The sequence below is a fragment of the Lathamus discolor genome, chromosome 3 (assembly GCF_037157495.1).
Source record: "Lathamus discolor isolate bLatDis1 chromosome 3, bLatDis1.hap1, whole genome shotgun sequence".
In the NCBI taxonomy this organism is placed as follows: Eukaryota; Metazoa; Chordata; class Aves; order Psittaciformes; family Psittacidae; genus Lathamus; species Lathamus discolor.
The window spans coordinates 72,118,501-72,132,646 of NC_088886.1; the positions used below are offsets into that span (position 1 = coordinate 72,118,501).

The window sequence follows — 14,146 nt, forward strand, 5'->3', positions numbered from 1 at the left end:
CGCCTTTAATCTTGAGCATAATAACACCCTCAAAGCAGCCACATGAAGCTGATGCAAGTGAGGAGTGCAGTCCTTATCTCGCAGCCTTGGTCAAATTCCCAGCTGAAGCCCATAGTCAGGCTGCTGTGGGCTGCAGCAGGTTGTGGGACCACGTCTTGCTCTCCCCAAATCCCTTTTTAAAATCCTGTCAAAGAAAGAAAACAAAGCTGAAGGGGAGAGACTCTTTGCCTATTGTACCACCAAGGCTGAGGGCTGGTGTGTATTGATAACCCAGGGATCCAATTTTAATGCAAAATCCCATCAGCTTGCAGCAGATCAAGCCCCAAGATCAATAATGCCAGATGCACAGAAGCACGTGCTTGGTGCATCTTCAGATGCACCTCCTGAAGTGTTTCTTTGAATACTTTCAATGTCAGTTAGATGAGCAAAAGTTAAAACCATAGGCTTAATCAGATTAACAATTATAATCACTCCCATCCATCACCACAAAGCAGGCTGCGATGCTGCCAGATCCGTTCTGCTTCAGGAACCCGGGAAATCAGAGCTGCACCTCATCAGCCAGACAAGGGCAGCTCGAGGCTTGCTGTAGAAAAGGAAGAGAGCGATTGCTCAGGCTGACTTCTTTATTCATTTTTTTATTAGCCTTCAGAGCCTCCCTAGAAATTATGAAAGCTTCTCTGAGAACTGCAGCACTGCAAAAGGAGCATTTTGCTCATGGGCTGATGTTCCAGGCTGCAGTAACCCTCTGCATGAATGTGCCAGAGTGGCCCTACGGGCTTCCTCCCTCACATGGGCAGTGAGGCCTTTCCTTTAAACTGCTTTCTGCACCTTCAGCACTTGACCATCCTCATCACAGACTCAGCCAGCAGCTTTATTTTTACCCTCTAAAACAGCTTTTTGCCATACATCGGTGGATGAGAGCAAAGGCAAAGCTTACCTGTTTGTTATAAACCACCGTGGTTGTCTGCCTGAGGGTTGCTGGGTTAAATGGAGCTTCGTGCTCCTCGGGGTTGGGCTATAAACTGGGATTTGGGAAATTGGGCAGGATTAGGGAATACTAGGGAGTTGCAGCAATGGGGACCTTCACCGAGAGGTTGGGGGCTGAACACTAGACAGTCTATGCGCACCTAAGATACAAGTCTGTACTTGGGGAGGCTGCTTGCGAACTGTTCTCTCGTCACTCAGTTTTAAATTGGGAAAAGCACCTTAAAAACCAGCAATGACAACAGCAAAAACCCAAACCCAAACAAAAAGCACTCAAACCTTCAAAGGTCCTTAGTCCCTGTCACCCTGCATCCACTGACAATGGAGGCAGCAGAGCCCAAGGATGCAGTTTCAGACAGGGTTCATCTTTTGCACTGTTACAGAAATCCCACGTACCAACATAATCCCATGTGAAGTTACTGGGTGAATGTTAGCGGGCCTTCAGCCCTGCCCTGTGAGAGCAAGAAATGTACACAGCTCCCTGGGAGAGTCTTGATGTTATTATAGAGGTTAGGTTTCCACAGTGAATAACTACAGGGGGTGATTTCAGTGCCTGAACTCAGCTTGTATATGACACTAATATAGTGCCCCATTGAACAATACACTACTACTTCTCACGCTTAGTTAAATGACAGAGATAGGTGTCATCCCAGGATTGCTAAATTTCCGTGTCACTCCTCAGTCTCATCCTGACAAATTAAAGCTGCTGTTTTTTATTTCCCTCCCACTCCCATTTTTGGCTCTGGTTCAAGCAGAAATTATGGGGTGAGATGACTTGACTCATGTAAGACAGGAGGCCAGCCTATGTTGTTATACAATTCCCTGAAATCATCTTAAAAGATGGGAGGCTGTTTTTCCATCCACCCAGGCTATGACATTCAGAGGTGCTCAGCACTGACTTCATGAAAACAGGAGCACTTTCCTGTCCCCAAGGGCCTGTTTGCAGGGTGGATCAGGAAAAAGGGACCTTCTAGGCTTGAATGGCTCAAGGCCAGGGTGAGAGGAGGTCCTGGCAGCGGGATGGAGCAGTGTAAGTGCAGAGGATGTGCACTGGTTCTGGAGGGGAGGTTTTCTGTGACGGTGCTCACAAACCATCTCACTTGCCTCAGAGGTGAACCGAGAGGAGGGAATATAGGAAAAACAAAGCACATAACCAGGGGTTGGTGCTTATGGCATGGTCCATCAGAGTGGCAGACCCTGAGAACTCAGAGGGGAGGGTGCCATGGTGTTGGCTGCCATCATAGTTCTGGCACTCTTCCCTGTGGAGGCTGTGAAGCCAGACCTGCCCCGCAGTCCAAAGGGAACCAGCCCCTGCAGCTCTAGGGTCATGCTAGCATTTCTCCTGGCAGTTTATAGCAATCCTATTTGTGGATTAAAATGCAGCCGTCAAGGCTGCTTGTAGAGGATTTACGACATTGGCCTCAAAATACAGGAGAAAAGGAAAGCTGAACTCTCCTTTGATGTTTGCAAGTGTACACTGCAAACAGTGTAAATAAGGATCATTAATCATCAGCTAAGCCGCACGCAGTTGCTGTTAGTTATTATAACAACATAAATCATCAGGAACTGCTACCGTGTTAATTTGGATTTAGTATGGATTAGAATAGAACAGGGAATATACTTACATATTTAAAAAGTATATACCCTTAGTTGTAAACACATAAAGATGTGCTGGGGTTTTTTTGTTCCTTAGTTTCCTCCTGCTCAGAAGCAAGTCAGGAAAATGCTCTGGGAGCTCAGCATATGAGGGTGTGCAATGGTCCAGGCCAAGCTACAGCACACAGGGAAGGAGCAATCTGATTTACCTTAAGGGTGCATAACCCGCACATTTCATATTCTCCAGAAAGGCCAGCTATACTTCTTGCTGAGACATATATATATAGTATATACATATATATACACATATATATATATATCCTTTTTTTTTTTTTTTTTTCCTGGTTTGGCTTTATTCAAGCTAAAAGGGGGCTACACCACTCATACACCAGAGCAAGGCCAGCAGAGGCATCAGTCTGACTGTATGCAGCGTTTTAGGTGTAGAGCTCCTGCCAGGGCTGGAAAGGTGGCCCCATCCCTCCCCACAGAGCATTTCTGAATTCAGTGGGGAGGGAGCTTTACCCCACAGGGATCCCCATCTTGGTGTTCGGACACAGCATCTGCCATGCTCTTGAGAACTTGTGTGTAGCTGAGGAGTCTACTCAAACCTCCCCAAAATGACCTGAATTCTTCAACACCCAAAAAAGCAATGTATACAGTGGAGCATGTGCTGCCCTTGGCAGCTTCCCTTAGGATGCGACGGACACAGAGATTCCAAACTGCTTCACAGACCCATTGTAGCATGTGTGTCACAGTGCCATTGCTACTGTTGAGCTCTGGTCCACTGCCTCCATTATCCCCTAGGCACAGCGAGGAAACCACACCACAACCTTTAGTGTCACCAGTGGTGCCTTAGCTGGAGGTTAGTCCTGATTAAGAAACAGGCCCTGATATTTAGAAAACAGAAATCAGAACAATTTGGATTTGGGGATTAAAAAAATTAACTAAAAGGGAAATAAAAAGGAATTTATGTTTTGGGAAGGCTCAAAGATTTACCACAGGCTTGATGCTGCAACAGTACATTTAGAAACAGGCTTGTAAGTCACTGAACAAAAGCCATACTGCACCTGCACCTTGACTCCACTGCCTCCAAACACGCAATTGCTTTTATTTGCCTCCATTATTTTTAACCTGTGTTTTGTGCATGCCAGAAAAACAGACACTGAATTTCTACTAGCACTGAGGCAGAGCTGAGGCTCACATTAATTGAAGTTGGGTTAGATATAATAAATCTAGTACAATAAGGATAGTAGCAAGACTAATTAGAGTGGATCAAATAGTAAGAGGGTTGAAGCAACAGTAGCCACTGTATAAACCTGCACCCAAGTCCTTCAAAGGTTTCCTCAGACATGTATCCCACTCAACTCAAGGGCAATCCAACATCTATAAGCTGCTGCAAAGCTTTGCCTGCGCTTCCCCGAGCATCCAAGCTTGCACTGCACCGACCATATGTCTGCCTCTGCCTGCTAGCAGATTGTACCAAATATTTTCCTTTTTGATAGTGGCTGAGCAAACAAACACCATCTGCGGGGCTCATCGAGGGAAATCCTGGGCTGCTCCATGCCGATGGGAAGGCAGCCACGTGCATCCATGGGGCCTGACGGTTCTGCCATCCATACCCTGAGACAAGAGCTTTTCTCTGCTCCTCATCTCTGCCCACCCGCAGAGTTAAGACCTGGCATTTTGCAAACACATCTCAGCTTCGGCTTTTGTTACAGAAATGTTGGGCCCCATCAAAGGAGACTGCCTAGCAGTGACCCAGGGTGGTGGGGCTGCCCCGGGGTGGTGGCAGGTGAAGAGGGCGAGAAGGCTTTTTATTTTTTGGTTGGCTCTATACACACAGGTATTTCTTGGATGTGTCCATGCCACCAGGGGCATCTTTGAGCATCTTCCAGCCATGCTCAAATCCCTGGCCTAGGTCCGATGGTGATTCTTGGTCCTGCTTGATCTGCTTAGAGCCAGGGGTCTGGGTGCACAGCTGGTGGGGAGTGCAAATTATTCCCTGTTCAAACCTTTGTTCCTTTGGAAGGTAAAAATCCTGGAGGGCACTGCTTGATATGGAGTGTCTGTGCCATCAATTTGTGCACTTCAATTTCTGGGGAGCTGGGGAGTATCAGCAGCTGCTGAAGCAAAGGTGTACACATGGTCCCCAGCTGATTCCTGGGTGCAGGGCTTCCTCCCACTTTGCTCTTCTGTTACTTGACAGAAAGTCAGAAACCCCTCTTCTCCCTGTTCTGAAAAAAACAGAAGGATAATCTCAGTTTTGTAAAATCCCCTGCTCTTTTGACCCAGCCAGGGATTCATTCTCCTGGGGAGTGATAGCCCAGCAGGTGTGAATTATCTGTCACCTTGGCTGCTTTTCAGCTTGTGTTTCTGTAGTGCCAGGTCCAGAGCTGTGCTCTGACCAAATCTTTTGTACATGTGCCCCTTGGATTTAGAAATTCATACTGTGAAAGCAGAACTGATGAACCACAGGCTTCTCTGCTGCTGCCTTTAATTAAAAATGCCATGTCTAACACCAGCAGATGTTCCTGCTATCGAGACTCGACTAATAATTTAATGCCGTGTAATGTAATGCTGACTGTGCTGCTTAGTCTGAAAGTGTAATAGACTTTTAAAATTGTTATTATTTCCATTGGGGCTCAAATCCCTCAATATGTGAAATCTTAAAACTTGCTAGTCTAATGGCCCTAACCAATTACTGCACCAAATAACTACAGCAGCCCCGTGTCTTTCAAGTGAATGCCAAAGCCCACAATGCCTCTGAAGGCCATGGTGAGCTCGCAAGGCTTTGGGCACACAGCAAAACTAGACCCAGAAGGGAGGGCAAGGAGCAAAGTAAGCCTGTTAAAGGCTTTGTTTGAGACATTTGGGCAAAGAGGTAATTCAAAGCATGAGGCTGCTCCTTCTCCCATTTTTTTTTTCTTCTACGGCTGCAGATCCATCCTGTTGCTTGTTGTGGGTGCTTCACACATTGGAGCAGGGCACCCTTTCCTGGCAGGGGGCAGTAGTTTTGGAAGGTGCTCCATATTCAGGTGGATGAAAAGAGAGGGACCCCCTCTTCACAGATGCTTTGGCTTTTTTAACCCACAGGAAAACAACTGACTTGTGAGAACTGAGGGAACTGCTTCCCCCTGCATGCTCCTTCCCGCTACACAATGAATCACATAACAATTGTGAATTTATTGAAGAACAGCTGGGGAACTTTGCCTATGAATAAAGTATCAGGTACTGGTGTATTTACATAAAAGGGTCTTTACCAGATGGGCAATGCTTTGAAATGAAGCATGAGGTAGACACGGAATTTCTACCTCCCTCGTCAGCTGAGAAGCTGTGCCCCATCTGTCAGCATGGGCCCAGCTCTGAAGCCTCGTATTGTTTGAAAACCACATTATCAGTTTAGCACGGGGAAGATGATCGCTGTCTCGGTGGGGTGTGGAGCGCCTGCTTCATGTACGTCCCAAATGTGACTGTTGCACTCTATCACAGCACTGCTGAAACCGCTTTACTGGCTTTCTGTCAGGCAACAAATTTATTTTAAAGCGTGTGGGCCTTATACTGCCTGGAATGGCTTTACTTGTACTTTAAATACTGCATAAACCACATTTAGAGATGTATTTCTTGCTTCCCCTTGTTCTCTGCATCTTTTTTTTTTTTTTGCTTCTGACTGTCCAATTGGTTGCAGTAATTCATTGCAAAGCAAGACATTTCTTAGGTTTCCAAGAGCGCCAATTCCTTAACTTTTATGAAACTAGGGAGAATGAATCACTTGTGACATTTACATCTTTCTAGAACACAAGTATTAGATGCTGCCAGCACAGGGTGGTGCTTTGCCTCAGTTTAACTTAGTTGTAAATGTTTGTAAATTTGCAAGTAATGTTTCAGCACAATGGAGACTACGTGCACACACATGGATTTATTGAGAGGGACACTAAACATATTACAGTGGGAGGGATGGAAGATGAGGTACTTATCTGTTTTATTGTCCTATACAGTATATATTGGCATCTCATATTTTTTGAACATAAATGCCATGTTGACTCAAGAGATCTATGGATCAAGTGTTGTTTGTAACCTGAGCTGAATGCTTCAAATTGTGTTAAAGCTTCATCTTGGCAGCAAGGCCTTCGCCATCTTTCACTAACCCTGGTGCGCCAGGCGCTGGTTCTTTGGAGCACAGGATGATTACACAATAGCTAAGTAAGAGGGAGTAGGATGTGGAGGTTGCATCTGGCAACTGTTGTTTCTTAAGGATAAAATTAGTGTTTTAGCTAATTTTGTGAGCTTCTCCTGGTTTTGGCAGTGTGAGGGAACAGGTCCTGTTCTTGTCCCAGCTCCATCTGCTGCAACCCAAGAAAAGAAGCAAGGGTGCTCTGTCCAGCTGTGTCCCTTGCTGTCATCCCTCTCCTGCATCCAGATGTTTTTGATGCTTTCACACATAATTGGAAGATGCACTGTGGAATGTGTTCAGCCCCCACCTTGCTGGGCCTGGGGACAAGCTGCCCTTGGGGCAGGACAGGGCCCAGGGCACCTCTCTCTGCCTGCTTCCTCCTCTAAGATAAGCAAGGAGGATGGTAGCCTGCTGCCTGGGAGCATCCAACATCTACACGTCTCTTAACAAGGTGTGGTTTGCATCTGGTTTTGTTTAATTCCCGTGCTTGCCTCCATGGCTGTTGTTTCTTTCCTCAGAGCCGCTTCCCTTCATGGGAGAAGGCTTGCCGATCCCCACCACTGGGTACAACAGGCCATTAGCAAAGGGGACACCGCTTAGTGTTATTAACACAGCACGGGGTTTCCTGAGCACTAGAAAACAACAGGCTATTACAGAGATACAACTGTACTTTTCACAGCTGGATCCGAGTGCACAGATGCTGCTACTGCACTGTCGATGACAACAAACAGCCCTCCTCTCTGTGCCGATGAAAACAAGATGTGTGTGGATGGGGACATCTACATCCATGCCTCTCCCTCAAGGCTCTGGAGGGATATTCTGCAAGAAGTTCGTTGTCCTCTGATTCTGCAAGCACAGTGTCACCTGCAAAGGACAGGCTGTTGCTTGACCCTTCACACAGCTCCACAGTTTATCATAGATAAGGACTGGAATGATCATGAACGCAGAGAATGCCAAGATGGCATTTGCTGGGGTCAAACAGGTTAAGAGATTTGATAGCATTGACTTAACAAAGGCTGAATATGCCACCATCCAAGTTACATGACAGTGTTTTACCTTGTGACATGACGGCTTGCCCCAGATGACAGTAGCAAATTTTCCTACATCAACAGAGCACAATTCCCCATCCTGTGCAGTGCTGACCTCTTACCTCCGGCTAATATTAGTAGCAATGTATTTAACTTTCCATAAAGAAAAGAAAAAAACTCAATTTAAACCATCTCCAGGGTTGAGGGCTATCTGGGGAAACAACTGTCAAAGCAGAAGAGTGTGAAACCTAAAAACTGAAGAATCTCCTTGGAAGACATGGATATCTTGTTAATAAATATTTTCATCCCCTATTTAACACCATCTAAGTAGAAGTCCTCTCTAGATGAGGTAAGAGCTGTGGAAAATGCCCCTGTTGTCACCAGTGGTCAAATTAATCCCTCTTGTTCAGGATGCCATGGCAGCATCTTGCTGCTTTCACTTTGCCTGGTGAGCAGGGATGAGATGAAACCACCTGATAAATGGATAGACTCCACAGCTCATTAGAGTTGTAAAGTAGGTATGCTTTATTCAGCGCTGAGGCACATGGGGATCGCTCCTCCAAAAGCATGTGCACCTTTACTTTGCCACTCAGTTCATTTATATTACATATAATGATTACCTAAACATGAGATTGCTTCAAGCCTAATACATATGCAAAACCTATTCCCGTCTAGTATTATAATTAGTTTTCTGGCATTCATCCCATTGGTGGGCCTGCGCAGTGCCTGCTGGTGGTGGTCGTTAGAGGGTCGTGAGGATGAAGGCCTCTAGTTCCTCTTCATCACCGCAAGTAAGCTCTTGCTTTCACTCAGACTCAAAAGGGTTTCAGCTCCTGTCCAAATCTCAGGTTCGGTACAAGCTGGTTTTACGTATCTTAAAGCAGAAACTTGTCAAATTTGCAAATTTTGTTACTCTGGCTATCTTTTGTTCCAGTTCTTTCTATGGATACTATTTAAACAAGAATGTCTTAAATATTAAGCTATGAATCTTATCTGCTACAATTCTGCCTAGCAGCTGTAACTCCTACAATTCTGCTTCACCATTCTAGCAACTTTGACTCCTATGGTTCTGCTTCACCAAGCACAGCGACTGCTTAAGCAAGCAGGCACAATGTTAACCCTTTATTCCCAGGTATCACACCCACCCGCAGGAAGCAAACAGAGGGAGACGCGGGATGAGAAAAGCCCCTGATATTTCAGATGGGACACTGGGACTTGCTCTGATGGCTGCTTTCTACGACTGCTGCCAACCAAACTTTGCAGCTCCATGAAGCCACGTCCTTTTATGATTAAGTTCCCTCAAAGAATAACTTGCTTGCTTTAATCATGTTTGCTCTGAGATTTATGGCTTGATGCTTATTCACTTCTTGACATGAAATGTCAGTAAGCCTGTTATAAATCGCTTCTGGCATTCCTGCTCTATCTTTTATTTGGCTAGGAGTATTTCTACCTGAAAGTGATAAATTCCTGCTATAACTGCTTTATGTACTTCAGTAATTACACTGCGCAGGGATGGCAGGGCTGTGTATGTGGAGGTATCACCTCAGAAACAGCAACCTGAGATTGGGCTTGAACCCTGAGGTGCTAACGGGCTGAGCGAAAAAACACTCTCAAAACTCAAAGTAATGGTGATGGGTGAAGAACCTCTGTCAGACTGAAGGTGTTAAATGAGTGGAAGGAAGAAAATTAGATGTTTGAATTTAGGGTGGATCAGCATCGGCATGGGGCAGTCACCCCTGCTGAGGACAGGAGACCCTCAGCACCACGAAACTGGGCCCGCCAGCCCTTTCCGGGCCACATTTGGGCAGGAGATGTTTGTGCTGCATTAGATCTGTTCGTCATAGATAGATGGGTATTGGGAAGATGTATATAGACGCACCGGGCTGGGGTGCTTGCTCGGTTTGGACGCTACTGAGTACCTCAAGCTGGCTGGCAGCCAGCCGACCATTTACATCAGCCCACCATTTCCTTCCGCCCGCCATCTGCCTCGGCCCTCCCCTCGCGGGTGGCCCCGCCCTGCTCCAGAATCAGGGGAAGCACGGCTCCTCTGGACGCACATGCGTGTTGGCGGGCATGCTGCCGTCCGCGCTTGCGCAGTGGTGGCCGGCGGGGAATTCGGAGCGGTGGCGGCGGCGGGGAGATGCGGGAGGCGTTGCGCGGCTGTTCGGGCAACCGGCCCGTCCCGGCTGCCCCAGTTCCCCCCATGGCGCTGCCCGGCCCCGCCTGGGACCGCACCCGCGCCGCGCTGGGGCGGCTGGAGAGAGCGCTGAGCTGTTCTCGCTGGTAATGGTTGCCCCCTTCTCCTTTCTGCCGCAGCCGGCGAGCGGAGCCGCCGCTGGCGCCGTGCCCTGGAGGCCGCGTGTGTTAAAAGTGCCGTGTTTCTCCTTCCTCTGCTACAGCGCCGGCGTCCTGCGGGAGCCCGTGTCCCTGGGGCAGTGCGAGCACATCTTCTGCGTGTAAGTAGAGCGGTGCGCCGGGCTCGGCCGCTCGCCTCCCTCCCTCCCCGGCCGCCGGCGCTTCGAAGGGTTTTTCGAGCGCTGGTGTGGGCTTCAGGATGTTGGTCAGGTTGAAGGGAGCCCTCACTCTGATGGAGGTGCGTGGGGAGGTTGTCCACTCGTGGTGGGGTAGGAGGCAAAAATTCCATTTCTTGTAATCTCAAAGTTCTTCCTCTTGCTCCCTTCAAAACGAACAAAAAAGAGCAGCCTGGAAAGATTCTTCCAGTTTCTAAGGAGGTTTTGTTGCGCTTGAGAGGATTGGGTGTTGCTTGTCATTGGATTGGCCTTCTGCTATGTTAATGGCTTCACTCATTCATATCTGCCACTGTAACTGTTCCTGTATTCATGTCCATCCCAACATGAGAGCAGTTAAAAGCTGCTAAGTTAGAAACATCCTGCCAGTGGGGCAGTTCTGAGGAGGCAGTAGTCACTTGGCCTGTCTTAGGACAACTCACTGTAACATTGGTACAGTCAGAGTCTGAAATGTTCGTGCTCCAGAACCTCATATAGGGAAGCCACTGGGTGGAACCTTCTGGCTGTTGAGTATGCCACTGCTGTTCATGGCATGCAAATGCAAACATGGGGAACTAAAAGAACAGTTTCTTTGGACAGTACAGATGTGAACTCTATGTTAAGGTCCTACGCTTGTTACAGTGGAGAGGATAGGGCCTTTCAAACTTCTGCTTGTAAGCCAGTCTAGATACTCACCTTTTCCTCTTGTTACTACTGTAGTCACTGTGTCAGTAAAAGCAGAATAAAGTCCCGCCTTCCTCCCAGCATTGTATTCAATTCCTGTCTTTGGCTGCATCTTACTTAACAGGAGCTTGCAGTATTGAAGGCCTGAAGAGTAAAATGCTAGCAAAAGTTTTTCTTGTTTTTTAAGGAGTAACTGATAATAGGACACATGCCCTCAGCATCTCTTTCTCTGGTATGAATATATTAAGAGATGGACAAATTCATTGTGAGTTCTTTCCCAGCGTTGGCCATCAATTGCTGTAGAAGATTGTGCCACCTGAAGCAAATTTAGTTATTTGTACTTGGTGAAATAACCCCCAGAAGCTTGTACAAGTTATTTATAAATATATTCTTATCTACCTTATAAAATACTTATAGCTTATTTTTATTTTTATTTCCCCAGGTATAGTGTGGATTCAGGGAGGGTAATGTAAGGGTGGCTTAATAAACATGACTGTTTAGTTGTTGGGCATCTAAGGCCTTGTGGTTTTATTTTGGATAACCCCTAGTGTGTTCTAGGTGATAGATTTAAAACACCTACTGTTTGTTGAAGGATATTTTGTTATGCTTTTGTGAGTTTGGTTTTTTTTTTTTTTATTTTCTAAGAAAAAAAAAAGATGCAGTTTGCAGTGATGAGGCTGGAAAGAGTGCCTAATGTGAATGTTAAGCACTTATTAACAGCTATTTCTTACTCCAGGAAAAGAGTTTATTTGCTCTTACCAAATTGCTGTTATGCCTCCTCTCTCCTCATTTGCATTCTTGACCTTTTAGTCATTAACATAATGTGTCCTTTGATGACTGAGTCTTGGATAGGGGCTATTTTTTTAAATAAAGCTACGAAAATTTAGATTAATTTGTTTACAAGCAAGTTTGGTACAACATGGATTAAATCTGTAGTATTCTGACATGAACTGATTTGATTCCAGTGCTGAAGACAGTAATTTATTAATATGCCCAGGAAGGAATGGGGTGAGTGGCTGAAGCTGGCTTCTGATGTATGCAGTGAAATACGTGAAGCTAATGAACTGCAATAATCAGGTCACACGTAATGTAACTGGTTCTCCCTCAGCATGGGTTTTATTATGTACAGGGATATTTATTAAGATCAGTTTCTGCAGTTTTGTCTGAGTAACTCTACTAAGTTAGTTACAGTCATTATCCATTAACTATAAAATCCAGCAGCTAGATGTAATTAGGAAATGTCATGGTATAGAAGTCTTTCTGCGTTTCCTTTGCACTACTTTTTACAGGAGGAAATCTGAGGCTGGATTTCCTAGAGAACAAGGCCTGGTTGGTTCCTTGCTCCAAGTGATTTGTCAATGTCATCTAGAATACATCAAAGCCAAGAATTGTACTTCAGTCTGCTGATCATAGCAGTGTCTCAACAACAAGGTCCTTTGCCTGTTAAGAGCAGGCTGGTTAAAGCACAAAACACACCTAGCAGCAGTTTTTACGCATCAAATTTCTTGTCTTGAAATTAACTGAAGACATGATACTTTTGTGCTGCTTGAAGGAGAGATGCCAGCGTAGAGAACAGGTCTGAAAATAATGCTTCACTTAAGAAAAGCGATGGTAGTTGTAACTCTGATATTGTTCACTGATACTAGTTTTGGGGTGAAAGACTGTCAGCTTTCAAGCTGATTATGTGTTAAGAGTCTAGGTGTATGGACTTTGATCTTCCTCTCCAAATAGCAGTGCCTCAATATTACGTGCATTCTGTTCCTCTGAATGTTTAACGTGATCTGCTCACGTTTAACTTTATACCTTTGGCTACATGGTAGTAAGGTAACAGATTTTTTAAATTAATCCAGTCTTGGGCATTTGAAATCATAATTGCACTTAATAGGGTAGATCGGAGTTGAGAAGTAACAATGGCCCTTGAATGTTGCAGTTTTGGTGGCAAATCATAAGGTCTTCTCACTAGACTAATCAAACAAATAAAAGATTTCAGGCTCACATGGGAAGACAAGTATTACTAAGAAGCAACAAGTGTTAAATGACCTCTACTGAGTAAATGTTTGCCCACCCACCTCACCTTGATCATTTCCTGATAAAAATGCTCTGAAAGAGAAAAGTGATGGAATACTCTGCCCACCTGCGGATCCTTATGGGACTACTTGCAGAAAAGAGTTCAGAAATGTGAAACTTCGCAGTATCAAGAAAATTTTAAGCAGGAAAAATGCAAATGATGGCTTACTGTGGGTTGTCTTTCTGTTACTTGCTTATAAACGAGGCTGCAGAATAGCTCTACCTTTAACTGAGGTGTAGAACGATGCACAGTTTTGATACTTCAAGCCTAATTGTAATCTGGAGACAAAACAACAATGGAGCTTTAGCAGACCTTGAAAATTTGGATCAAGTCGTGAGTCAGTGGGAGTTACAAGATATGTCTTCATGCATTCAAGATGACTTTCATTCAGTGTCCTGATGAGGCTCTGGGCTTGGCTTGCTTGATTATAAATTTTCACTTGCTGTGATAAATATGTCCTCTCCTCTATTTGTGACTAACTCATGTGGGCTTTACTGTAGTGATTTGTCAATGCTTAAATAAGAGATTCTTGCTGAGCATTTGAGTATGAAAAGGTTGATAGTGAGTACAGTAGATAACTTATGCTGAATAATGGATTGTCACATTTGACTTTCAGATCTTGTGTGGGTGACTGTGTTGGCATAGAATGCCCAGTGTGCCACATGCCAGCGTGGGTGCAAGATGCACAGATAAACCGTCAACTTGATAACATGATTCAGCTTTGCAGCAGGCTGCGGCATCTCCTGGGTGCGGACACCTCAGGTAAGAGCAAACCTGGGTCTCTGACTGCAAGCGGATCCAGACCGCTCTGTTTCATTTCACAGGCTTGCTAGAGAATGAGCAGTGCAGCCCTGTTTAACATTCTGAAAGGATGTTCTGAATCATGTTTGGAAAATTTGATTTGATGAGAACTGTCTGTATGGATTGCTTGTTCTTTGAATCTGTTTTACTAAAAAATCCGCATGAGTGGCTTAGTCCATAATTCATTAGACTCTGTCTTCCAAAATTAGACAAAAGTGGGATGGATTCACAAGTCACGTGGCAGTTAGTTGCACAAACCAGGGGCACAAGTTGTCATGTCTTATGCTTCAGGGGAGCACAAATGTGT

At 45.4% G+C, this 14,146-nt stretch overlaps 1 protein-coding gene across 2 annotated transcripts in view; it reads left to right on the forward strand.

Moving 5' to 3' along the window:
* The first annotated feature begins 9,707 nt into the window (after nt 1-9,707).
* BARD1 (BRCA1 associated RING domain 1) overlaps nt 9,708-14,146 on the forward strand; it is a 48,852-nt gene continuing 44,413 nt past the window's right edge. The window contains exons 1-3 of one of the 2 annotated variants that reach the window (XM_065669743.1): nt 9,708-10,062; nt 10,179-10,235; nt 13,655-13,800. In XM_065669743.1, the coding sequence (XP_065525815.1) occupies nt 9,920-10,062; nt 10,179-10,235; nt 13,655-13,800 (346 nt within the window). In that variant the 5' untranslated portion in view covers nt 9,708-9,919. The remainder of the gene's footprint in view (nt 10,063-10,178; nt 10,236-13,654; nt 13,801-14,146) is intronic. The other variant, XM_065669742.1, reaches the window with a different exon arrangement.